The following is a 26,396-nucleotide window of genomic DNA, read 5'->3' on the forward strand; positions in this document are numbered from 1 at the left end:
CGTATAAAATAACAGAAGCAAAAGGAGGCACCAATCAAACTCTGAAAAAAACCTTGCTGCATCTAAAAGCATATTTCGGTTTGCTACATCTACATATAAATCGAGTATTAATGTTTTATTTATATATTTATATCCATGTATTAAGAAGTTTTAATAAATTAATTGATAAAAAATTAAAACTATGTCAATGTACCATAAAATATAGTTTAATAAACATTAATACAAATGTAGAATGTATTTAGAAAATTTAAAACAATACTAAAGATCATATGCTTAACACATTTAATGCTTTTTAAAAATTTCTAAACACATTGTACATTTGTATTTATGTATATTAAACTTTTTTTCATGGTACATGGGCATCGTTTTAATTTTTTTTTTTCAAATTTAGTAAAACATCATAATACCCCCTAAATTAGTGGACTAACAACTATAAAGAGAATTTACCGAAAAAATCAATATTTTCGTAGGGGTTAACACAAAGATTTTGAGAAAAATTCAAAAATATGAAAATATTGTTTTAATGCATAGTTGCATCCTTCACTAACATATGATGAAGGTCAAAGAGGTATGAAACTTTTGTTGTCTCCGTTTCTCTAGAAAATAGCGATTTTATAGTGGTTAGTCCACCAATTTAGGGAATATTATGAAATTTTACTAAATTAATTGAAACAAATTAAAACAATGTCCATAATCTATGAAAGAGAGTTTTAGTTTTATATACATTAATACAAATGTAGAATGTATTAAGAAATTTTAAAACAACACTAAAGATCATAGGATTCAGTATATATAACTCAATATTTTTCGCAGGGGTTAACACATAGATTTTGAGAAAAATTAAAAAATATGAATATTCTATTTTAATGCATAGATGCATCATTCACCAACATATGATGAATGTCAAAAAGGTTTGAAACCTTTGTTGTTTCCGTTTTTTTAGAAAATATCGATTTTATAGTTGTTACTCCACTAATTTAAGGAGTATTATAATGTTTTACTAAATTTGACAAAAAAAATAAAATGATGCACATGTACCATGAAAAAGAGTTTATTATACATAAATACAAATGTCGAATGTTTCTATATATTTTAAAACGACACTAAAGATCATAAGCTTCAGTATATAGAAAATTTATCGAAAAATCAATAATTTCGTAGGGGTTAACACATAGATTTTGAGAAAAATTTAAAAATATAAAAATACTGTTTTAAAGCATAGTTTCATCATTCACTAACATATGATGAATGTCAAATAGGTTTGGAACTTTTGTTGTCTCCGTTTCTCTAGAAAATAACGATTTTATAGTGGTTAGTCCACCAATTTATGGAGTATGAAGTTTTGCTTAATTAATTGACAAAAGAATTAAAACGATGACCATGTACCATGAAATGGAGTTTAATATATATTAATATAAATGTAGAATGTCTTTAGAAATTTTAAAACAACACTAAAAATCATGCGCATCAGTATATAGAAAATTACCAAAAATTTAATATTTTGAAGAGGTTAACACATAGATTTTAAGAAAATTTCAAAAATATAAAAATACTGTTTTAATACATTGTTGCATCCTTCACTAACATATGATGAAAGTCAAATAGGTTTGGAACCTTTATTGTCTCTATTTTTCTAGAGAATAACGATTTTATAGTGGTTAGTCCACCAATTTATGGAGTATTATGAAGTATTGCTAAATTAATTGACAAAAAAATTAAAACGACGCTCATGTACCATGAAAGAGAGTTTAATATACATTAATACAAATGTAGAATATGTTTAGAAATTTTAAAACAACACTAATGATCATAGGATTCAGTATATAGAACATTTATCGAAAACTCAATATTGTCGTAGGGGTTAACACATAGATTTTGAGAAAAATTAAAAAAATATGAATATTCTATTTTAATGCATAGATGCATCATTCACCAACATATGATGAATGTCAAAGAAGTTTGGAACCTTTGTTGTTTCCGTTTTTCTAGAAAATAGCAATTTTATAGTTGTTACTCCACTAATTTAAGGAGTATTATGATGTTTTACTAAATTTGACAAAAAAAATAAAATGATGCACATGTACCATGAAAAAGAGTTTAATATACATAAATACAAATGTTGAATGTTTCTATATATTTTAAAACGACACTAGAGATCATAAGCTTCAGTATATAGAAAATTTATCGAAAAATCAATAATTTCGTAGGGGTTAACACATAGATTTTGAGAAAAAATTAAAATTACGAATAATCTGTTTTAATGCATAGATACATCATTCACTAACATATGATGAATGTCAAAGAGGTTTGGAACCTTTATTGTCTCCGTTTTCTAGAAAATAGCGATTTTATAGTTATTAGTCCACTAATTTAATGAGTATTATGATGTTTTATTAAATTTGACAAAAAATAAAATGATGCACATGTACCATGAAAAAGAGTTTAATATACATAAATATAAATATATAATGTTTTTAGAAATTTTAAAACTAAACTAAAGATCATAAGCTTTAGTATATAGAAAATTTACCGAAAAAAATCAATATTTTCGTAGGGGTTAACACATAGATTTTGAGAAAAAATCAAAAATATGAAAATATTGTTTTAATGCATAGTTGCATCTTTCACTAACATATGATGAAGGTCAAAGAGGTATGGAACTTTTGTTGTCTCCGTTTCTCTAGAAAATAGCGATTTTATAGTGGTTAGTCCACCAATTTATGGAGTATTATGAAATTTTACTAAATTAATTGAAAAAAATTAAAACAATGTCCATAATCCATGAAAGAGAGTTTTATATACATTAATACAAATGTATAATGTGTTTAGAAATTTTAAAACAACACTAAAGATCATAGGATTCAGTATATAAAACATTTACCGATAAACTCAATATTTTAGTAGGGGTTAACACATAGATTTTGAGAAAAATTCAAAATATGAATATTCTGTTTTAATGCATAGATGCATCATTCACTAACATATGATGAATGTCAAAGAGGTTTGGAACCTTTGTTGTCTCCGTTTTTCTAGAAAATAGCGATTTTATAGTTGTTAGTCCACTAATTTAAGGAGTATTATGATGTTTTACTAAATTTGACAAAAAATTTAAACGATGCCCATGTACCATTAAAAAGAGTTTAATTTACATAAATACAAATGTAGAATGTTTCTAGTAATTTTAAAACAACACTAAAGATCGTAAGCTTTAGTATATAAATCATTTACCGAAAAATTCAATAATTTCGTAGGGGTTTACACATAGATTTTGAAAAAAAATCAAAAATATGAAAATACTGTTTTAATGCATATTTGCATATTTCACTAACATATGATAAAGGTTAAAGAAGTTTGAAACCTTTGTTGTCCTTGTTTTTCTAGAGAATAGCGATTATATAATGGTTAGTCCACCAATTTAGTAAGTATTATGAATTTTTACTAAATTAATTGACAAAAAATTAAAACGACGTCCATATACAATGAATGAGAGTGTAATATGCATTAATACTAATTTATAATGTGTTTAAAATTTTTAAAACAACACTAAAGATCATAGGCTTCAGTATATCGAACATTTACCGAAAAATTCAATATTTTCGTAGGGGTTAACACATAGATTTTGAGGAAAAAAATCAAAAATATGAAATTATTATTTTAATGCATAGTTTCATCCTTCACTAACATATGATGAAGGTAAAGAGATTTAGAACATTTGTTGTCTCCGTTTTTCTAGAGAATAGTGATTTTATAGTGGTTAGTCCACTAATTTAGGAGTATTATGAAGTTTTACTAAATTAATTGACAAAAAATTAAAACGATGCACATGTAACATGTAATAGAGTTTAATATACATTATTAAAAATGTATAATGTATTTAGAAATTTTAAAACAACACTAAAGATCATAGGATTCAGTATAAAGAACATTTACCGAAAAATCAATATTTTCGTAGGGGTTAACACATAGATTTTGAGAAAAATTCAAAAATATGAATATTATGTTTTAATGCATAGCTGCATCATTCACTAACATATGATGAATGTCAAAGAAGTTTGGAACCTTTGTTGTCTCTGTTTTTCTAGAAAATAGCGATTTTATAGTTGTTAGTCCACTAATTTAAGGGGTACTAAATTTGACAAAAAAATAAAACGATGCCCATGTACCTTGAAAAAGAGTTTAGTATACATAAATAAAAATGTAGAATGTTAGAAATTTTAAAATAACATTAAAGGTCATAAGCTTCAGTATATAGAGAATTACCGAAAAAACAATATTTTCGTAGGAACACATAGATTTTGAGAAAAATTCAAAAATATGAAAATATTGTTTTAATGCAAAGTTACATCCTTCACTAATATATAATGAAGGTCAAAGAGGTTTGGAACTTTTGTTGTCTTTGTTTCTCTAGAAAATAGCGATTTTATAGTGGTTAAGTCTACCAATTTAGAGAATATTATGATGTTTTACAAAACTAATTGAAAAAGAATTAAAACGATGCCCATAAACCATGAAAGAGAGTTTAATATACATTAATACAAATGTAGAATGTGTGTAGAAATTTTAAAACAACACTAAAGATCATAGGCTTCAGTATATAAAATATTTACCGAAAAACTCAATATTTTTGTAGCACACATAGATTTTGAGAAAAATTCAAAAATATAAAAATACTCTTTTAATGCATAGTTGCGTTTTTAACTAACATATGATGAAGGTTAAAGATGTTTGGAACTTTTGTTGTCTCTGTTTCTCTAGAAAATAACGATTTTTTAGTGGTTAGTCCACCAATTTATAGAGTATTTTGAAGTTTTATTTATTTAATTGACAAAAAATTAAAACGATGCCCATATACCATGAAAAAGAGTTTAATATACATTAATATAAATATAGAATGTGTTTAGAAATTTTAAAACAACACTAAAAATCATAGGCTATTTTAGTGACTAAAACAACACTATATTATACGAATCATTTAAAACTTAAAAATGACTATACTCTGCTATTTTCTCTTAGATTTTTTTAAAAACATCTATATTTTAATAATAGAGAAATTCCATAGTATAGTCATTTTTAAGTTTTTGTTACTAAAATAGCATTCAATGAAGAAAATGATCAAAATAAGTTTTATTTTATCCTAGTGTTAACTAATGTAGACTTAAAGTTTAAGGGGTGGGATTTTGAGAATAAGGTTTCAAATTTTAAAAACTAAAAAATTAAAATTTTCAAAATAAATAGAGGCTATTTTAGTCATTTTTTTCTTGTAAACTATTTTGAGACAAAAAAATTTAAAAAGACTATTCGAGAGAATTTCTCTAAAAAAATATTTTTGTGTTCTCCAAATTTTATAACAATTACACGATTGATAACCAACAATTATTTGTTACCATCAATTATTTTAACAAATAATTTGCATAACACAAGGTTCTAGACATTCCAAGTTGTCCTCAATTGCATAATCTTCACCGTTGTTAGTTGACTAAGCTAAGTTCTTATATTTGATAAGCATTTCAATGTGTTTAATTCATCTTCTTCTAGAAAAAAAAACAAAGAAAACACTAGAGAAATATAGTTGCAACTATAAAACGTGCTAAAACGTCCAATCCACTAGCAAACGGCTTAAATCTTCCATTTCTGGATCAGGATAGGGTCGAGCATGCATTATGCCTACTATCTATCATCATGTAGTTTTAAATGATTCGTATAATATAACAGAAGCCAAAAAAGGCATCAATCAAATCTTAGATAAGATTGCATTCAACTCATATGTACTTACAATGGCAAACAATTGACTTTTGACGCATTGATGTTGGCTGGAAACAGGGGTAGCCATTAAATTTTGAGTTTTAAGTAAATTGCCATAGCCTCTTAAGAAAAATTAGTAGGCAATTAAAACTACAAATGGCTTTTCTGTGTAAAAACAAATAAAAATGTTTGCTTGTGTAAAAGAATAGAGAAAAAACTTACTTGAGAGCTAATAATATCAGTGTGTCAACTAATAGGAACTTAAGAAAATTTTCATATCAAACTCTGAAAAAACCTTGCTGCATCTAAAAGCATATTTCGGTTTGCTACATCTACATATAAATCGAATCGAGTATTAATGTTTTTTTATATATATTTATATCCATGGCTGGTAAACACTTGTTTTCGCTTTCAAATTTTAAATAACTAATGTACAGATTTTATACTTATTAATTTAAGAGCGGGTATGTTTGGTTTGAATATAAACAATGGGTGGTTGGCTCTGCCAATACAATTATATACTTATAGTTTCATGGTGTTTGATGTTCTGTTCTTAGATTTAGTCTCCTCTTTTGCTTATATCGTTTGTCTATTTTTATGCTTGTTGTGTGCTCCTTTTACTCTTATTGCTGTTTTATGTTTATAGTTTTACCATCTTACAACTCTTCCATTTGCCAATTTAATAGCAAACTTTTATCAAAAACAAAAAAAAAAACACTAGTGTAGATAAGAACTATACACTAATATATTTGGGTCTCAATAATGATAATTCAAAGAAGGCATGATATTTGCTAAATTTTTCTCAATGAATTACCGCTATGGTAACAACATCTCTTTGAGATGGACTATTTTTGACATAGAATATATGATGCATAAATGATACTCCCTCTGTTTTAAAAAAAATGCATATTCTAGACTTTTCACATATATTAAGAAAACTCATTAAATATGTATTTTTTTGTGAATAACAATTTTTCATAATTTTTAGCTAATAGAAATTCAATAAACACCATTTAATTTTTTTGAAACTTACAATTTTTCATAAAATCATACCTTGAAAAAGTAAAAAATATTTCTTTTTGAAACAATTTTTTTCCAGAACATACATTTTTTAGAAACGGAGTGATTAGTTAACAGCAAAAAAAGTGAACTAACCTTTGTAAAAAACACACCATATTTACGTAGGGGTGTCAATATGGGTAAACCAACCCAATCCAATCCAAACCCAAATGGATTGAGCAGTTTATGGATCATGAGTTAATCCAACCCATTAACTAAATGGATTGGGTTAAACCATAACCTATTTAAATTAATGAGTTAGTGGTTTTATTGGGTTGACTCATTAACAATAGTATTAATAAACATAATTTACAAATATTTACTATATCATAATAATATTACCATCAACTTACTAACATTTAATAATTAAAAATGCTAATAAAAAATTAGCAAATTATATAATTTTCTTTTCTCAAGTTATATAATATAACTCATCAAAATATTTGAATTAATAGAAAATCAAATGTCTAGCAAGAAAAACAAGATTGCCTCTCTAGTCTCCACCATTACACATTAACAAGAACTATGGTCGTTTGGTAATAGAACACAAACAAAAGTCTCTAATTCCAATCGAGCCACTTCATCATTTCGTTCACTTCTCTTGTTATGTTTGCCCATTGTTTCACCTAAAACACAAAATCAACCATTTGAGTGCAAACTCATATCTTAAAATCTCTTAGAAGAAATACAACATTCAAAGAACCAATTTAGAGATAGAGAATATTCTGCTTGATGAAACACTCACTGTAACAATCATTAGCTACACTATTCATCTACCATCCAAGGTGTAAAACACTTTACATAACAAGAATCCAAAAAGAAACTCGTTTCAAAAAGGGATTTTCACAAGTGCTTTTCTTGTTGAATTATATTGAGGACACAACAGCCACTACCAAAGAAAGAATCATAGTATCGCAATAAAACCAACGAGAATGACACACATAGTTGGCAACCACACATAGTTCTTTGGACACTTTTTACAATATGCTCTCTCTTGGCCATTCTCATCTTTTTCTATTGTAAAATAATCCCAAGCAGTTGATCTCTTAGTTCTTTTTGAATGATTAGAACTTACTAGAGCCGTTTGTGATGCACTTGTGGATGATTGGCCACCACTGTTTAGAAGATCTTCATTATTCATCATCTTTGTCAACTTGAAAACATTGAAAACGCAAAAATCATTTTCCAATAAAAAAATATCAAACCAGAAACTATATTTTGAAGTATAGTCATTTTCCAATAAAAAGTGACTAGTATAACCCAAAATATCATACGCATGATCAAATCGAGTATACAAAGACATCACAACTCAAAACTCAAATACAATCCAACTTACAACGCTGGTGGAAGAGTAGTGGTGATACTCAGTGTTTGGTCTCCTTGGTAGTGAAGATCTGAAAAAGAGCAACATTCAAAACTCATTCTACAATCAAAACATCACAAAGAGACTCGGATACTAAACATGAATAGCTTCAATCATCACTCAAGAAGAACAAAGGTACATCAATACAAATAAATAAACCAAACAATGAGACAATCCTTCCATGAAAGTCACTTTCAAACCCAGAAAAATTTACTTCAAAATTGATCTCAAATCAGCAAAATCAGTGACCCATAAAGCCAAATTGAAAAAAAAATAGAGTTTGACTCACAAGGAAGATGAGTTGATGTGTTGCGATCGATAACCCAAAAGCAATGACCCAAAAGGGTTGATCGATGTCGTGATCGATGATGAAGGTCTCGTGAGATCGAGAAAGAGAGAGCGTCTCGTGAGAGAAGAAAGAGAGAGAGAGACTAAAAAATTATGTGAGAAAAAGTGGGTTGGATTGGATAATCCATAAACCATTTTGATCCAAACCAATATTAATCCAGCTCACTAAACTCATTAACCCATAAAAACCATTTATCCATTAACATCCAAATTGTTAACCCATTAGAACCATGGATTGGTTTGGTTTGGGTCAACCCATTAATTTCAACCCATTTTGACACCCCTATATTTACGTATGCTATTAATTATTTTTTGCTTATCTAACCAAATTAAAATTTTCTTTTAAAATTACAGCAGAGGTGACTCTTTTGGTTTGTCAAATCATTCATGACCCATGCCATAAAATTAAACTATACTTTATTACATGCTGATTCAAAACAAATTCACTATTTTCCTATTTGTTTGTTTATATGCAAGCATGCAGCATGACTTTATTTTATTTTGACTAACCCTTTTATATTAATCTATTTGTTTCATAATAAGTGTCATTTTAACATTTTTTTTTCCTTGTTTCATAACGAGTACTCAATAAGCTCATTAGATCTCATACTACGTGATTCATGAATTTGTCAGTCTAGGCTTCCTGAAATTAAGCTTATACTTTATAATATATACAATTAAATTTTCTAAATAACTTGAAAGTTTCACAAAAGCATCCATATGAATCAACGCCAGAACAGAACCTAGTACATTTATTAAAACTTAGGAAACGTTAACAACAAAAAGTGAATATCCATTTTTTTAATGTGTTCCCAAGAATATTAAATTATACTCCATGATGAGAATTGCGTGAATTTTAATTAATTCAAGAAAGGGGGGCTGCCTGGAATAATTGAATTTAATGGTTTTGGAATTCAATAAAAACTGGTGTTTGTTGGTGGCCGGTGGCCTTCGCCGCCGGTTACCATCTTTTTTTGTTTTATATGTATATATTCGATCTGTTTGATCGATCTTTTATTCCGGTTGCGGATGTTCTTTTCGCTAGGCGATTTTGAAGTGCTTATGATCATCAACAGCCAGAGCCAATTTTCATTCAATTCCTTTCTCTGGTCTTACTTAGTTGATCCTTAATAAAGTTCCGATCTTTTGATCGGTAGTCGTTTAGGGGTCTTCTCTCAATGGAAACCTAACATCCCGACTGTTTTTCATTTGGTTCTCCTCTTCCCGTCGGTTATCCTCTATCTTCATCTATAAGGAAATCAATCTTTGCTTTATATCATCAAGCAAAGTTTTCCAGAGGAGATAAAGATTGAGTTTTGCAAGTTGTCTCGTGATTTGCTTCAGTTTTAGATGAGTTGAAACTTGTTATTAGCAAGTGTTTCAACAAGAACTGTGGGTAAATCAGTTCAAGCTGCTTGGTAAGTATCACATCCGGCGATAAGAATGAAGATCCGGTGAAGACAGAGGCGTCACAGAGAGAAGTATCCAACAAGTGAAGATCTTTCAATCCAGCCACGAAGCTTGAGCAAGCTGTGTGAATTTTGCTGGAGGAGTGGCGTGCCAATTACCCGACTGTAGCAGCGGCGCGTGCGATGGCGCGTATCCAAACTTGATATGAAAGCGTGTGATGACGCGTGAGTTGAAGAATTTCTGCATGATGGACGCGCGTCCTGCGGACGTGTCTTTCTCGAAGATGCTGGCAAAGTCAATAAATTAGACTTTACCATGTAGGTTTATTTAAATTTCGAGATTGTAACTTATGGGTAATGAACCTTATTGTATCTTCACTTGTACAAAAGCCCATTAGGGCATTATCAATATAAGTTTGTTGAAAAAAAAAAAAAAAAAAAAGGAATTCAATAAAATGAGTGGGTGCAACGTGGAATTCTTAGCCTGTTTAAAGAAAAGCTACATATTCGCGCCGGTTATAATTGGGAAACTTTAAACAATGCAGCCAGCCATGTGTGATTGGACCCATAAGAATTTTTCAACATTTAAGAAGCCTTACACTAAACAGATTTAAAGATAACAATTGCATCTGCATGCTAATCCTTTTCTTAAATGCTACTCCCTCCATTTTATAATGTAAGTAGTTTTGGCTAAAAGCACAAAGATTAAGAAAATTATTATGTTTTAAAAAGTATTGTATATTAAATAGGTTAGATATAACTTAACCAATCAAAAATAAATTTATTTAATTTGATTGGTCACACTATACTCAATAAATGTAAAAGTTACCTAGAAATATGAAAACTACTTACATTTTGAAACAAAAAAATTTCCCTAAAACTAGTTACAATATGAAACGGAGGGAGTACTTAACTACTAAATTGATCTTCTTGGGATTTTATAAAGAGCCGAAAATGTTACTAACAATGAACAGAAAACCATGACTCATCATCACTTATGACAGTATCGGAAGAATGAATAGACATTTAATTGACAAAAACAAAATGAATAGAGGATTGATTATCAAGTTGGTTAGTATTTATTTTATTAGGCAGACCTCTTTGGAAAATGTTATTACGGTCTCACAAATAACAAAATAGTACAATAAAATAAATAAAAAGGATATTAAAGAATGAAGAGAAAAAATTAAATATGATTTGATAACACCGCGGCCGTTCATCTGAATGATCCAACGGCTACAAGTTCTCATGACTAAAGAACTTTAAAATGCCAGAAACTCATATAAATATTGAGTGGGCATTTAGCGCGTTTTCTCACTTTCTATTTATTTTTCTGAGTTCTTCAGAATCATAAGGCTAACCACTTTCTTTTCATTCGAATCATTCTCGATTCCTTTTGTTCTTTCTAAAAATTTAATATTTTAAAGAATGCGAGTAAAACCCATTTGAATTATGCTTAATTCCAATTAAAATTCTCAACCTTTCATCCCCAAATTCTGAAAAAAAGTTTTGTCTATTTTTTGGTAAAAACAGTTTCGTCTTCAAGTTGCAGAGATATATTAAGTAAAAGGTGAGAGCTTTTGATCTTACTTCTTCTTCTCCATACATCTTCTCTCAGATCTATAATTTATTGTTTTCTCTTCTTTTTTTTTTTGTAACACATCTATTGTTTTCTCTTCAAAAATAGTTATTTGTTGTTCTCTGTGTTTGGCTAATTCATCATCGTGATAATGACTTTTAGTACTGTTTCTAATTTAAAGTAAATAGTTTAGGGAAAAACCAAAGTTGATTAGAGTCACATTCCCTCTTTGTTGAAAAGTCTCTCTCTGTTTAATTTTCCGTCAAAACTACTCAAATGATTTTTGGAGTGTTAATTAAGTAATATTTGATTTGTTTTATGGTTATAATATTTCTGATTCCTTATGAAAAGTTTATACTTTTTTTACTAAGTTTTGTTTTTATATTTTTAATCCAGAGATGGTGTCACATGAAGAGAACGTAAGTATTGTGGAATGGTTTCTTGGTCCGCCTTCATACACGTATCCTCCTTATGGCGTTGAGTTGATTCACGAGGAAGACCAATCTCTTCATCATCATCATCAGAGCGGTGAGTATTACAGAGAGTATGAAGATCATCATAGTAGCAGTGATGTAGATAACGATGAGATCATTGCAAGAACACTCCAAGACGATTTTTTGCAGCTTCAAATTGCAGAAAATAATGGCAATTATTCAAATCATCATCAGCACCAACAAGAAGAAGATTATACTCACAATTATAGCAGTAATAATAACGAGTATGGTTGGAACGATCAACCTACTACTAGGGATTACTCTTCAGGTTATTTTTGAACATCTTTTTTTTTCATGTGTGTGTTTACGTTATGTTTTGGTGATTGGATTACAAAAGAAAATGAGTTTTTGGTGTTGTAGAGTGGTTAGGGAATGATAATGATCAAGATGGTTCGCCTAATATATATTCATGTTCAAGTCCGAGTGACACGGAGGAGTATGTGTACTCGTGGGAATCAGATCAGTGTGATACTGATGGTGAATTTGGGAGGAGATTGAATCAGATGGTCCCTATTCCTGTAAGTATTCATGAGACTATTGTTTAAACTCTTGTCAATATGTTCTATTAATTTGACACAAGTCGATCATATGCAGTATGTACCGAAAACAAATGGAGAGATACCACCTGAAGAAGAAGCGGTTTCAGATCATGATAGACTTCGGAATAGGTATGTGCTATTACATGTTACATCCATGTATGTGTTCTGTTATGTATATACAAACCATTATTGTTTGTTTCAGGTTAGAGATGTTCGACTTCGCAGAGGTCAGAGTTCCAGGAGATGGTAACTGCCAGGTAAACTTCTACTTCATCTCCATAAGCAGAATCATTTTGGGAGAACTAGACTAACTGATCATTTATTTTTTTGCCTTTTTGATTATAGTTCCGTGCTTTAGCTGATCAACTTTACAAAACAGCAGATCGTCATAAACACGTTAGAAAACAAATTGTAAAGCAGGTTTGATGAACTTTCTGCTACTCATGAGTCTTTAGTAGCTTTCACTAATTCATACGAGCTCATGTTTTTTGGAACTTTTCAAACTCTTTTGTTTAGCTTAAAGCTAGTCCAGATTCTTATGAAGGATACGTGCCTATGGAGTTCTCTGACTATCTCAAGAAAATGTCTCGGTAAATATCTTCTCTCATTTGAAACTACTTAACCGCATTTCTTGAACCATTGTCTTTTGTTAGAAGCCTTAAGAGTATTCAACTATGAACACAGGAGCGGCGAGTGGGGTGATCATGTTACATTACAAGCAGCTGCAGATGCAGTATAGATTCTCAAACTTATGAAAACACATGTATTTTCATTCGTATACTTCTTCACCATTCCATAATTAAAGAGTGTATTAATTGTGCAGTATCGGGTGAAAATAGTTGTGCTAACGTCATTCAAGAATACATGTTATATTGAAATTATTCCCACCTCTCAAGAATCCAAAGGGGGTAATAGTCCACTATACTTTCTGCTTGTCCTTTTTTTAAATGTTGTTATTACAGTGATGATATGTTATTTTGCTTGTTGTCTGCAGTAATCTTCTTGAGCTTCTGGGCAGAGGTTCACTACAACTCCATCTACTTAAACAAAGGTAAATTGTAACTAACCTCAAACCCATTTTACAGACTACTTTTTTTCATCTTGGTTCATTAAAAGATATATTTTTCTTGATTATTTGTTTTTGTATTCAGATACATATGCAACCGAGTTACAGAGGAAGAGAAAATGGTGGCGTTTTGGAAACTAAACAGAGCATGGATGAACCTATATTATTATTTATTTAACTTGAGAAAGAGTTGTTCTTTGAAATAGTTCCTTTGTAGAGAGGATGAACAAATCTCACAACTTCATAAGTCTTGCAATAATAGAAGGACACGTGGTCATAACGTACACAATAGATCATGTATAAAACTCAATTTGTTGCAAAAATCTAAGCAAAACCATTTTTAAAACTATCTCAAAAAGCTTAAGAGTCCAACAATAAGTGAAAGCCAGCAAATTCTAAAATAAAAACAGTAGACTTAAACTGAGAGAGACCATTAAACATGCAATCTCTAAGACTGTTCTCAACAACTAAAACAACTTTATTTCCTAAAAAGGAACTTTGGCTTCCTAAGAGTTTCAAAAAAACATTCCCAAGAAAAAAAAACAACAACCAAAACAAAAGAAAAATAAACTTGTAATTCTGCTTAATTATTCATCTTCTCTTCGACATTCCGGAACCATGACCAAACTGGGAATACATGTACAATGCAAATGCCAAGGATCCACCACATAATCGCGTTTTACTGATTAACTTGCTTTCCCCAACAACATAGATCCAAGCCCGGCCATCTACATCGCAACAACACAAAACGAGCCTTTTAACATCCCTTTTCTCGTCAATGAAGTACCTTGGCTGACGGTAGGAAGCGTGATTCCAAAATGGAATCATAAGCTTCCAACATGTTTTTAAACAGAATTTTTTGGAAGCGTTTTGAAAGCGAGATTCCGTAAGCTTCCACAAGATTCTGATTTCAATTCCAGTTCCGAAGCGGGAAGCGGACGTCCGACGAAGCTTCCGTGCAACGTAGGGCGAAGCACTTTTTTTTAGTATTTTCAAGAATCACCACTAAACAGATTTTTGATACTAATCTCACATTCAAATTGAAGTATCAAAAAACGAAATACTTAACATAATGTAATACTTGAGAAGGGCTTGTATTGAACTAATTTATATACCCAGCGTGAAAATTGGAGTAAACCCAAAGTATTAATGTGTACATACATGAGTGGACAATCTCACTTTTGAAACCCATTCCGTCCCCTTTTTCACAGATAACTGCCAAATGTCGCAGGTTCGATTGTTTGTCGGCGCAGTGGTACTATGACTCTCTAATCCTAAAAGTTTTTCTTGGGTTTGGGACACTGCTTACGGTGGAATCTAGTCACTATCTCGAGTAACTTGAACCAGAGGATGTATGTTTTAAATATCTTTCCTAAACAAGAACTACGTGCCGTCTTATTCTCCTCTGTATTAGACGTTCCGTCGTTTGCTACTATGAGCTTTTCCATGTTATAACTACCTGCCGGTTCCAAACTCGAGTGGGATCGTCTTCTATTTCATCGGCGAGACAAAACCAGATCGGGATTCTCTCTCTTATACCCAACGCAAGACATGAATCTAGGCTTCGTAATTGGAGTAATCGGCGTCCTGATTCTCTCCCACGCCGCTTATTCAACAATCCAATGTAAGCCTCCGGATCCAAATTACAAATAGATTCAGATCTGATTTTGTTTTCTGTGGGTTTGGAGATAGTTTCTTGATGTGGGTTTTGACTTATTTGATTTTAGATAGAGGATTGTTGAAGATCACGGAGGAAGAGTTCACCGGACCTCCCTTGAATGTAAGTATATACCATAAAGGCTTCACCTTTATTCAATTTTTGTTGGAAAGGATTATACTTTGATACTTGTTTGGATTCGTTAAGGTTGTTCTGGAGTTGATCGTGGGACTAGCTCTTTGTATGTGGGCTGCTTTGACTTTCCCTGGGAAGTTCCTCTCCATTCACCCTGACTCTGATGAAAACAGGTTTGTTGTGCATCACTCTGTTTGACTGAGAATGCTCTTAGATTCATGTTGATGGATCGATTCGTTTTCTAGTTAGTATTGTGGCTATTGACTGAGAATGTTCATGCTTGTCCCACTCTCTATCTTGAGTCTTGACCCTGAGCATACATTCTTCATTTACTCTATAGGTGTTTTAGACTCCCTTTGGTGAATAAAATGAATTGTTCCTTTTTATGTCACGACCTCTCTCACCTATCTTCTTATATACATCATGGTTCTTTGATTGGTTTTGAGTTTGTCTTATGTTAAGATGAAGTGAATATGCACTTCTGCTAAGTAACTTGTTCTTTCAAAACTTTTTGCAGGGCGGTTTCTTTACCAGATAACTCTGATTTCATGATATTCAATCACCGTGGCCGCCTCTTCCCACCAGAGATCACCATGAAGTTTTGATTTTTCCTCCTTTTTTTTTTTTATATCGGACTTCTTAGTCAAACACTCATCTGTCCACTGTAATGAGATGTTGTTTCCATTGATATTCTAAGTGATTTCCATCGATTTGTGATTTTTAGTGAAATATTGTTTAGAAATAGAAAGTCAACATAACGACAAAGTGCCTGCAGAGTAGATTTGGCCACTAGTATGTAAATTCAATGCATCAAGCGACAATTTTTTTTTTTAATTATTAACTCACGTTATGAGTAAAAGAAGTACAAACAAACTCAAAAGCGAACAGAACACTAGTTTAAGTGTTCTAGGCGCTGTTCTGGAAGTTCCAGCTCCAAATATCGTGACGCTCAGCCTCACGGCCCATGGCACCGGCAAAACCAGCGTACATGTTTTCGAGAAAAACCTCAGAGAGATCTAACTGCGCAACGATCAAAGGCTTCTTGGGTTTCGTGACAGCTTCTGGCGCGAGAGTAACTGAAACATTAGAGTCTCTATACTCAATCCAAGCCTTGTACCTCTCTCCATTGCTCAGCTCCACCTCCTTGAACCTCCACATTTTCGTTCGCCCTATCACTATCTGAACCCAATAACCAGCTCTCTCGGCCACAACAGAAGTAAGTGAGTTCACATCTACACCGACATGGTTATCATTCATGTCTCCAAGTTGCTTGTCCTTATAAACATCGAACTCGACGGCGAAAACGTGGTTTTCAGGGTCGCCGTTGTTTGTTTTGTTGAGGATTCCGAGGTAGCCCGCGGGTCCTGCGCCGCTGTTGTCGAGAGCTGGGACCACGATGAAGGCGAGGCCATGGCCTGGAGCTGGTTCGGTGCGAGGAGTGATGGAGAAAACGAAAGAAGTCTCGAATGGGTAAGGAAGAGAAGAAGATGTGTTTGAAGAAGGCTTGAAAGGGACTGGAGTGGCCCAAAGGCCTTGGCCGTGGGAGAGAGGGTTTTCGTCTCGGGTCATGGAGAGAGCTCCCGAGCGACTCACGCCATCTGAAGCAGGACCGAGCTCTGCGTCTCCAAGGAAGGCTATGTTTGAGGTTTCGAGGCTGAGGTTGACTGCGAGAGTGGTGTGAGCCAAGAAGAGAGCAAGAAAATAGAGTTTTTGAACCTGCATTATTGTCTTTGTTTTTGTTGAAATGAGTGTAAGAAACTCTGAGGACGATAACGTGGTGTGATTTATAAGACTAGTAAACTGTAAACACAAGCCATGATCGAGTTTGATTTCAAAAATGTGAAACGAAAAACTAAAATTAATCATTGAATCCGTTACATCACAATACAGCAAACGTCAAGTAGACCGACAAGAGGCCAATGAAAACACGTCCCCTCAAAATTTTCTACTTATCGTATCGATAAGTAGAATACAAGTACAGTTACAAAACATACTGTAGTGTTTATACGATTTCATCACGTGGATGAATGAAATACACTCTTGTCTATGTCTGTTATTTATTATCCACCATACAAACAAGACCGACATCGTATAGAAAGTTACGTCATGTCAGTGAATCACAGTTACGCCATATAATTAAGTGAAACCGTTTTGGTGTTCTTGCCAGTATTCTGGAACGTCCAGCTCCAAATGTCGTGACGCTTAATAAAACTGTAGACTTGTGCGTAGCCAACTAGCCATGCATGCACAAACCCATATGCCAAAAAATCACCTAGAGAAGAAACGACCTCTGTATTGGCACCCATCTTTTAATTGTTCTAGCTTAAGCACGATTAACTAAAGAGTTTTCGGTATCAGTTAGTTTGGTTTTTAAAAATAGTATTTGATTTCGATTAGATTTTGGTTTAGTTTTATTAAAATTTCAGATATTTTTGGTTAAATCGATTAACTAAGTTATTTTTTTAGTTAGTTTGATTTGAAATTTGGTTATTTCCGCTCAGATTTTTAGTAAGGTTTGAGTAATTTTTTATAAAGAAAACTGAAGTAACCGATTGCCTGACCTACCGAAAAGAACCGAATTAACCAATATTTTGGTTCAGTTCAAAATCTCAAGGCCTAATTACAGCACCAGACTGGTTTTGTCGGTTCGGTTAGGTACAGTACCGAAAAGTTCCCGAGTCATGAGCGATTTATTAACGTTATCCAAAAGAAACAATGGAGAAGGAAGAAACTCATGGCTATTCTCTTTACACCTCCACAATGCAGTAGAACCTTCTCTTCTCCTGTATTCAACAACCACGTCGCCGGAGAAACCATTCCCTCTCCTCACTCCTTAAAGCTGAAAACTTCCTCCGCCGAGAACTGGTGTTCCCGTTTCCGATCAAAATCTCTCAGCTTGGTCTTCTCCGGAGCTCTAGCTCTCGGTTTATCTCTATCCGGTTCGCTCCACACGATCCCTTCCTTCTCAAAAAAAAAAAAACAAAGTTTGAATCTTTCTTTTTGTTTGCAGGCGTTGGAATTGCAGAAGCAGCCAAAGTGGGAGTAAACAAACCAGAACTGCTCCCAAAAGAGTTCACTTCGGTAATAGACGTTGCTGGTTTCCTCTCTGATGGCCAGGTTAATCCTCTGTCTTGGTGCTCTGGCCTTTTGGTTTTGATTATAATTGATGTTTTGAGAATTGTTTACAGGAGAAGAGGATTGCTGAAGAAATCTCTGATCTTGAGAAAGACACAGGGTTTAAGCTAAGAGTCTTGGCTCAAAACTATCCTGTTACACCTGGTAAAATGATATATTCTCTATGCTTTTAATTTCAATAGGTTTGTACTTATGATGACGTGTTACTCTGTTACAGGACTAGCTATGAAAGATTACTGGCAAGTTGATGATAGCACTATCGTGTTTGTCGCTGATCCCACTTTTGGTATAACACACAACACACACATTCATTGTTTAATTCTTGTTTATTATCCGATGAGTGAACCGCTTGTGATGAATGGATATTTTGAAATAGGGAACATATTGAATTTTAATGTTGGGGCTACTGTTGATTTGGACATACCTCGTAGCTTCTGGAGTCGTTTAGCTGGGAAATACGGCAACATGTTTTACTGGAAAGAGAAGGTAAGAAAGAAGCTCAACACTCTTTTTTTTTCTTATGTATGTGTGATCATGTCTCTAAAACTGTTAGCATGTGTTATTGTTTTGAAATTAGGGTGAAGATGCATCCATTGAAGCTGCAGTGATGGCTATATCAAGTTGCTTAAGGGAACCAGTTGGTGCAAATAACTGTGCAGAGGTTTACTGAATGTATGTCCCAGAGAAAATGTATGTTGTAATTTGTAACACTGTATAAACATTGATACTATATGTGATAATAAGAGTATACATGATGAATCTGACATCGACCTTATGTTGCTTTTTTTACTGTGTGTTGGTCGAGATTGTTCAAAGCATCAACTTTAGGGATCATTTGTAGAAGAATGTGGAGTGTTAAAGAAATGTCCCAAATCTTTTTCTCACTCTTGTTTTATTCATAGTGGCCCACATGAATGAATCTCATTTCAAACCCATTATGAAATCCCGGCCCATGTTCTCTAGTTTTATTTATAGCGGCCCACATGTAACTCTTCGGGCTACACTAGATGTGATGCCATGTTTTTAATGCTTAGGAGGTGTTAGTGGGATATGAATTTGTAGTGATTGTTAAAATTCTCAAATTCTATTGTTATTGGTTGGTGGATTCTAAGATTCTTACTAAAATCTAGTGTTATTGGTTTGATGATTGTTTAATGACTTACAAAATCTCTTGTTATTCAAAAAGTTTGGTTTTTAATGATTCTAAGTTTCCATCAAATCTAGAGTTATTGGGAATTGAATTCTAGATAATTTTACTCATAAGACAAAACTTCAAAAATCTTGCATATTTCCTCTAGATTCTTAAAATCCTTGAATTAGAACATTTTCATAAACTTTTAAAATATGAAATACTCTTTATAACTCTTTACAAATTTAACAAATCTCTTGACTTTTAGAATCAACCAACTCTATAAAAATTCTACTCCCACTAACCCCTCCTTACTTCTTGTGATTTGTATTGCCATTCTATTTTAGGTTTTATCTGTTTCATATTCCACTTGGTTCTTTGTAGCTTTGTTGTATTCTTTTATGATGGAGCTTAAACTCTTACTAAGTTCTAAGTTTAATACAAATTTGGTTTGATAAAAAAAATATGAAAATATATTATGTAATTGCAGACACGGCTATTCAACACGTAAAAGAATGAACCAGTGTAAATAAAAGTGGAAAGTCTTAATGGGATGATCTTATTTGATCACATAAAGATCAAAGTCAGCCTAACATTGAATAATAATGTTAAGTTTCAAAGTGTTTGACAAGTCACAAAAACTAATAGAATGGTCAAATTAGTTTTAATTTTGCTTGAGAAATAGTCAAAATTCAAATAAACGTTGCTTGGATTATAATGGCTTCCCTCGTGTGACAGAGAGGACTCGACTATCGATCCCCTGCGAAGATAGAACGACTCCAGTAACGTGTTGATCCCAAGCGACTTTTATCAGTGTGATTTTCTTTTCTATCGACAACTAGTAAGAGACAGTACTGGATAATATATAGGTTGAAATTTATAACCAATTACTCCATCAAAAACAAAAATAAATAAATTGATTAGTTAATACGTACATCTAAAACCAGACAATGAAACAAGGTGGAAACATGGTTGCACGTGTGGCTGCGCGACCAAGTAATTATTGAAAAAGTCAGATTTTCCTTATAATCTTCAACTTGCCTTTTATTAAAATACATACAAATTGTTTATATTTTCCTGAAGTGGTCATATCAGATTGGATTTATTTTTTTCTGCTAAGAATATCAGCTTGGATTTGAGTTTCCCTTATACATTTTCGTCCTTCAACATGATCAAACTTGAAAGATATATACAGTATGTTGTTTACGTCGATTAAATACATAGCTCTAGTTCTTTCAATGTATATAGTTATAGTCTTATAGACTTGGGAGCTAGATAATACATGTATTGGTATTATTTCCATTTAATCAGTTATAGCATGTTATCATGTGGAGATAGCACATTAACACTATAAAATCAATATATACATATTTGTAGATATGAGATGCTAAGATCGGACGATTTTAAATCTAAAAGATTATGTATTCATATAAAATTTGGGATATTCGTTAGGTGGTATTTGACTGTTTGTACATAAAACAAATAGATCCATTTAATAAATAATTGTTTGTAAAAATTTAATAAAATATAAATAATAAATTAAGAAAACAAATAAGTACAAATGATCTTTAAATATATAAATATATTAGGTAAGATTAAATCTTACCAAAAGTTAAAAATAAGAAAATATTACAACCTACATATTATAACCTTCAATAATGAGGGTGTAAACAAAATCAGAGCAAAAAATGTGAAAGTGAATGTGTACATGTGCGTCCAGTCTTAGACCTCACATGTAGCAAGTTCTTATTTGAGTTTCATGGAACACAACTACTACACATAAATAAGAAAGACCTCACATGTAGCAAGTTCTTATTTGAGTTTCTCAAAAAAAAAGTTCTTATTTGAGTTTCATGGAACACAACTACTACACATAAATAAGAAGACCTTTCTATTTTGGCAATAAAAATGGTCCAGCTATACAAATGGACCTTACCGGTGGGGAGGTTCGTGCCGTGTAATTCAAACAGAGACAAAAGTTGCCAGGTGGGACTGACGTGGACGATCCCACTAAACCCCACATCATTAATCATACATAGTTTTATCATCATGGCTCATCATCATTCATACAATATTAATATGATCATCATAATAAACATTAGCTTCGAACGTCTAACTTTTTTAATATTATAAAATATATGTTATCTAAATTATTAATTTTTTTTCACTAGATTGTCAATGATCTCCAAAATTTCAGGTGGACCATGACTACATGTATACATAATCAGTGTAGAAGTCCTCCAACGGCATATATTTTAATTGCCATAATGATATTAAGATTTTCATTTGCAAATTAAATTATGTTTGTTAAGAATTAATAAGAAATTATTGGTAAAAAAACAGTAAGCACTGTGGTAATTGTATGTCGCATTCAAAACTGAGTCAGAAACACGTGGCATTTTTAGTTCATGGTTTTACTTTCACCTTACTTCTTATCGTCATCAACTCATCATAATGCCACTATACAACATTTTTATAATGTCGCTGACAGTTCCTCCTTTTGAAATGGCAATAATAATTTTATATGTCACTACTATATCTATAAGTGTTGGGTTAGGTTTTCGCATCAGCAAATGATTTGGAGGAAGATTGATATACCCCGTTTATATTATCTTTTGTGGAGCTCACAAAGGACCTTATAGATAAAAATATTGGAGTTTCATTTTATTATTTTCTCAGATTAAGATTTCGAACAATCATGCAAACCTTGATTTGTACATTCAATTTTTAGGTATATTAGAAAATAAAGGATTATATGGTGCTTCTCTGTATTATATGATATTCTGAAATTTTCTGTTTATTAATAGAACAAATCAGATTACGCAGCTAATTGTACATTTATAATTTACTAGGGATTAACCCGGGCTACGCCCGGAATTTTTACTTTTTTTCTAATTTAAGTTGTTAAATTATTTATATTTAGGCTATGAAATATATTTATATAAATGTTAAGAATGCATGCCATACTTTAAATTTATTTTTAAATTTTAACACGTTAAATTAACATATTTTTTACTATTTAAATATTTTTTTGTAATTTTGTTGGCTATCTAGTTATCATATTTAGCAAAACTATCTGTTGAGTGTTGGAATAAATGTTTTAGATATTTAATTAAACTCCAGAGTATTTTCGGATCCACCACATGCTCAACAATCGATCGATCCGTAAAAAGATGGTTGATCTCCTTGGCCAGGTAAGTATAATTTTAGCAAAAATATCTTTGATTTTCAAATATTAAGTATATAACTATTCTTTGAATATTTTTTTTTGAATTGTATTTTTTGATTAAAATATTGTATTATAATGTTTATATAAAAATTTTGTGATGTTTGAATTGTGATGTTCGTATACTTAACCTAGATGATATTGATGTTTAACATTATTGTTTTCTGGAAATAGAAAATAATGATATATCAAAACGTATCTAATACTTGTTAAATGATAGTATAATGTAAATTACATCCATTATTTGAAAATAACCCTTTGTTGTTTTTATTTATTTATTTTAATCAGAAATTATTTTATTTAAAAACATTATTCATATATAATATAATAGTTTAAGTTTGGAAGATTAATCTATATATATAAATTATGTATATTTTTTAAAAAAAAATTAAGATATTATATATAGAGTAACTGGATAAAAGCTGAATTTCTTATCTTGAAAATCAAATATTTATATTTTTGTCTTCATGTTATACTTACCAATCCATCATTGATATTTATAACTCAGTATGTTTTAAAAAAAACTTAGTTTTAAGTAATAAACGAATTTAATAAATTAAATTCATCACCTATAATGTTCTGTAAACTATATTTGAAAACTCTCTAAAATTATATTTTAAGCATAATATTAATATTATTTAATTTAAGTTATTTTAAGCATAATATATGCTAAACCAACTTAAATTATATTTACAATAGGACCATCCTAAACCGGTTAATAAACCAAAAATAATACTAAACCAACATAAACCAATACCTGATTCGGCGAGGAAGGAAGTGTTTCGGGATAAACGCTTGAATGGTTATTAACTGTAATGGTTTGATCATGAAAGAGTTAGTATGAATATTAACAATAAAATTATGGATTAGATTAATTTAAATTTGTAAAAATACTTTTGTGTCTATGAAAAGCAATTCAATTCTCATTAATAAGTTTGACTTTTGGAAGTTGCGGGTTTTCCAACAATGAATCCACCTAACAAAAAGTTCATTGTTATAAAAAATCTCCTTCAAGGTCATTAAAGGTTTTTGAGACGGCAAGAATTGATGGTGGAACTTTTTTTTGCTCGAGTGCTTTGAAGTTTTCTTTGATTGTGTGAGGTTGATGTTGATGGGATAATCAGTTTTATAGGAGCTTTCTTGATGTAAAACTATATATTTTTTTTGTTTAATGTGGTATTTCCATTTTTATATAATATACTACCATTTTAAGATAGATGTACATTTTAAGATAGATGTTTAAATCTCAATGTAATTTTTTCATTTTTAAATGTTTATCTCCATTTCTTATATTTTTACTTACGTAATATCTATATTTTATATTTTAAAATAGATATTTAAATCTTAATGTACTTTTTCCATTTTTTTTAATTGTGTATTTACTTATATTATATATTTTACATTTTAAGATAGATGTTTAATGTTTAATGAACTTTGTCCATTTTCTTAAAAAATTGTGTATTTACTTATTATTATATATATAATTCATATATTATATATTTACATTATTTACTTATTATTTATTTTCCTGTATATGTATTTCTATTTCCTGTACTTTTTATTTACTTAATATCTCTATTTTACATTTTAAGATAGATGTTTAAATGTTAATTTACATTTTCCATTTTTTTAAATTGTATATTTCTATTTGTTATACTTTCTATTTACGTAATATTATATTTTAAATTTTAAGATATATTTTTAAATCTTAATGTAATTTTCCATTTTTTAAATTGGGTATTTGCCTATATTATATATTTACTTATTATTATTTTTATTTATATTGTGTATTTCTATTTCTTATACTTTCTATTTACTAATAATTTTATATTTTAAGATAGATTTACATTTTAAGATAGATGTTTAAATACTAATGTACTTTTTCCATTTTTTTAAATTGTGTATTTCCTTTTCTTATACTTTCTATTTGCGTAATATCTATATTTTACATTTTAAGATAGATGTTTAAATCTTAATATATTTTTTCCATTGTTTTTAAGTTGTGTATTTCTTTTTCTTATACTTTCTATTTACTTAATATCTATATTTTACATTTTAAGATAGATGTTTAATATTTAATGTATTCTTTCCATTTTTTAAAATTGTACATTTACTTATTATTGTATATATAATTCGTATATTTATATATTTATAATATATACTTATTATTTATTTTTCTATATATTGAGTATTTCTCTTTCTTATACTTTATATTTAGTTAATATCTATATTTTAAGATATATGTTTAAGTTTTAATGTATTTTTCCATTTTTTAAAATTGTGCATTTACTTATTATTGTATATATAATTCGTATATTTATATATTTATAATATATACTTATTATTTATTTTTCTATATATTGAGTATTTCTCTTTCTTATACTTTATATTTAGTTAATATCTATATTTTAAGATATATGTTTAAGTTTTAATGTATTTTTCCATTTTTAATGTAAAACGACAATGTTTAATAGAAGAATTTGGAAAAATAGTCAAATAGTTATATTTATGTTTTTTTTTCTTTTTTTATAAAATGGTAATGTTACATTATGGAGATAAGCCATTTTTTTAGTGAAAAATGGTAATCTTACATATGTTTAATGTAGATTTCCATTTTTTTATGTTGTATGTTTACATATTATTGTTATTTTTAAATGTAAAATGGTAATCTTACATATGTTTAATGTAGTATTTCTATTTTTTATGTTGTATGTTTACATATTATTTATTATTTTCAAAATTATATATAGTGTTTTTTTACAAAATAGTAATGTTACATTATGGAGATAAGCCGTCTTTTTTTTAGTGAAAAATTGTAATCTTACATATGTTTAATGTAGTTTTTCCATTTTTTATGTTGTATGTTTACATATTATTTTTTAAAAATAAAAATGTAAAATGGTAATCTTACATATGTTTAATGTAGTATTTCTATTTTTTATGTTGTATGTTTACATATATTTATTATTTTCGAAATTATATATAATGTTTTTTGTTTTTTTTATAAAACGGTAATGTTACATTATGGAGATAAGCCGTTTTTTTAAGTGAAAAATGGTAATCTTACATATGTTTAATGTAGTTTTTCCATTTTTATGTTGTATGTTTAGATATTATTTATAATTTTTGAAAATTAGTAAAACTATATTTTATGCCACGTGTCATCTTTCGGAAGTAGTTTTTTTTGCTGCTGTGGACGCTCTATGGAGCCTCAAAAGGTCCCTTTTATTAACGGTAATGTTACATTATGGAGATAAGCCGTTTTTTAAGTGAAAAATGGTAATCTTACATATGTTTAATGTAGTTTTTCCATTTTTATGTTGTATGTTTAGATATTATTTATAATTTTTGAAAATTAGTAAAACTATATTTTATGCCACGTGTCATCTTTCGGAAGTAGTTTTTTTTTGCTGATGTGGACGCTCTATGGAGCCTCAAAAGATCTCTTTTATTAGTATAGATTATTTTTAGTAAACAGTAAAACAAACACTATACATATTCGAATATGCGTTTCT

The 26,396-nt window shown here is 30.3% G+C and overlaps 4 protein-coding genes and 3 long non-coding RNA genes across 9 annotated transcripts; 4 read left to right on the plus strand and 3 right to left on the minus strand.

Annotated features, from left to right (window-relative positions):
- Positions 1 to 431: 431 nt before the first annotated feature.
- Positions 432 to 4,654, plus strand: LOC117131694. The gene is made up of 2 exons (XR_004454870.1): positions 432 to 559; positions 4,368 to 4,654. It is a non-coding gene; the product is annotated as an uncharacterized LOC117131694 (long non-coding RNA).
- Positions 4,655 to 7,610: 2,956 nt separating this feature from the next.
- Positions 7,611 to 10,744, minus strand: LOC117131693. The gene is made up of 2 exons (XR_004454869.1): positions 10,029 to 10,744; positions 7,611 to 8,810 (listed from the first exon to the last, which is right to left on the minus strand). It is a non-coding gene; the product is annotated as an uncharacterized LOC117131693 (long non-coding RNA).
- Positions 10,745 to 11,255: 511 nt separating this feature from the next.
- Positions 11,256 to 13,963, plus strand: LOC103850490 (OVARIAN TUMOR DOMAIN-containing deubiquitinating enzyme 10). 3 transcript variants are annotated; one of them, XM_009127246.3, is made up of 11 exons: positions 11,256 to 11,491; positions 11,897 to 12,262; positions 12,355 to 12,512; positions 12,589 to 12,662; positions 12,736 to 12,790; positions 12,879 to 12,953; positions 13,050 to 13,123; positions 13,218 to 13,266; positions 13,357 to 13,441; positions 13,528 to 13,584; positions 13,685 to 13,948. In XM_009127246.3, exons 2-11 carry the CDS (start codon positions 11,899 to 11,901, stop codon positions 13,738 to 13,740), a joined length of 1,047 nt encoding a protein of 348 aa, XP_009125494.1. In that variant the 5' UTR covers positions 11,256 to 11,491; positions 11,897 to 11,898; the 3' UTR covers positions 13,741 to 13,948. The 3 variants fall into 3 exon arrangements, with proteins under 3 accessions (XP_009125494.1, XP_009125496.1, XP_009125495.1); XM_009127248.3 differs by lacking the exon at positions 11,256 to 11,491 and adding an exon at positions 11,517 to 11,799 and having other exon boundaries at positions 13,685 to 13,963; XM_009127247.2 differs by lacking the exon at positions 11,256 to 11,491 and having other exon boundaries at positions 11,517 to 12,262; positions 13,685 to 13,963.
- Positions 13,964 to 14,974: 1,011 nt separating this feature from the next.
- On the plus strand, positions 14,975 to 16,128 carry LOC103850492 (membrane magnesium transporter). Its single transcript, XM_009127250.3, has 4 exons — positions 14,975 to 15,223; positions 15,327 to 15,379; positions 15,464 to 15,564; positions 15,909 to 16,128. The coding sequence occupies exons 1-4, from the start codon at positions 15,151 to 15,153 to the stop codon at positions 15,994 to 15,996; spliced, it is 315 nt and encodes a 104-aa protein (XP_009125498.1). The 5' UTR covers positions 14,975 to 15,150; the 3' UTR covers positions 15,997 to 16,128.
- Positions 16,018 to 17,831, minus strand: LOC103850491 (lectin-like protein). The gene has a single exon (XM_009127249.3). It carries the CDS (start codon positions 17,255 to 17,257, stop codon positions 16,298 to 16,300), a length of 960 nt encoding a protein of 319 aa, XP_009125497.2. The 5' UTR covers positions 17,258 to 17,831; the 3' UTR covers positions 16,018 to 16,297.
- Positions 17,832 to 18,066: 235 nt separating this feature from the next.
- On the plus strand, positions 18,067 to 19,401 carry LOC103850493 (thylakoid lumenal 15.0 kDa protein 2, chloroplastic). Its single transcript, XM_009127251.3, has 6 exons — positions 18,067 to 18,330; positions 18,402 to 18,508; positions 18,580 to 18,670; positions 18,744 to 18,812; positions 18,903 to 19,012; positions 19,104 to 19,401. The coding sequence occupies exons 1-6, from the start codon at positions 18,126 to 18,128 to the stop codon at positions 19,194 to 19,196; spliced, it is 675 nt and encodes a 224-aa protein (XP_009125499.1). The 5' UTR covers positions 18,067 to 18,125; the 3' UTR covers positions 19,197 to 19,401.
- Positions 19,402 to 19,626: 225 nt separating this feature from the next.
- Positions 19,627 to 22,677, minus strand: LOC117131695. The gene is made up of 2 exons (XR_004454871.1): positions 21,450 to 22,677; positions 19,627 to 21,383 (listed from the first exon to the last, which is right to left on the minus strand). It is a non-coding gene; the product is annotated as an uncharacterized LOC117131695 (long non-coding RNA).
- Positions 22,678 to 26,396: the final 3,719 nt, after the last annotated feature.

Source organism: Brassica rapa, chromosome A02 (assembly GCF_000309985.2).
Source record: "Brassica rapa cultivar Chiifu-401-42 chromosome A02, CAAS_Brap_v3.01, whole genome shotgun sequence".
NCBI lineage: Eukaryota > Viridiplantae > Streptophyta > Magnoliopsida > Brassicales > Brassicaceae > Brassica > Brassica rapa.

Bases quoted from the DNA above. Each gene is read 5' to 3' on its own strand.
- LOC103850490 (XM_009127246.3), top strand. From the start codon at position 11,899: ATGGTGTCACATGAAGAGAACGTAAGTATTGTGGAATGGTTTCTTGGT. The intron at 12,513-12,588 runs GTAAGTATTCAT...GATCATATGCAG, and splicing joins ATCAGATGGTCCCTATTCCT to TATGTACCGAAAACAAATGG. The intron at 13,124-13,217 runs GTAAATATCTTC...CTATGAACACAG, and splicing joins TATCTCAAGAAAATGTCTCG to GAGCGGCGAGTGGGGTGATC.
- LOC103850492 (XM_009127250.3), top strand. From the start codon at position 15,151: ATGAATCTAGGCTTCGTAATTGGAGTAATCGGCGTCCTGATTCTCTCC. The intron at 15,224-15,326 runs GTAAGCCTCCGG...ATTTGATTTTAG, and splicing joins CGCTTATTCAACAATCCAAT to ATAGAGGATTGTTGAAGATC. The intron at 15,380-15,463 runs GTAAGTATATAC...GGATTCGTTAAG, and splicing joins TCACCGGACCTCCCTTGAAT to GTTGTTCTGGAGTTGATCGT.
- LOC103850491 (XM_009127249.3), bottom strand. From the start codon at position 17,257: ATGATTAATTTTAGTTTTTCGTTTCACATTTTTGAAATCAAACTCGAT.
- LOC103850493 (XM_009127251.3), top strand. From the start codon at position 18,126: ATGGCTATTCTCTTTACACCTCCACAATGCAGTAGAACCTTCTCTTCT. The intron at 18,509-18,579 runs GTTAATCCTCTG...AATTGTTTACAG, and splicing joins GTTTCCTCTCTGATGGCCAG to GAGAAGAGGATTGCTGAAGA. The intron at 18,671-18,743 runs GTAAAATGATAT...ACTCTGTTACAG, and splicing joins AAACTATCCTGTTACACCTG to GACTAGCTATGAAAGATTAC.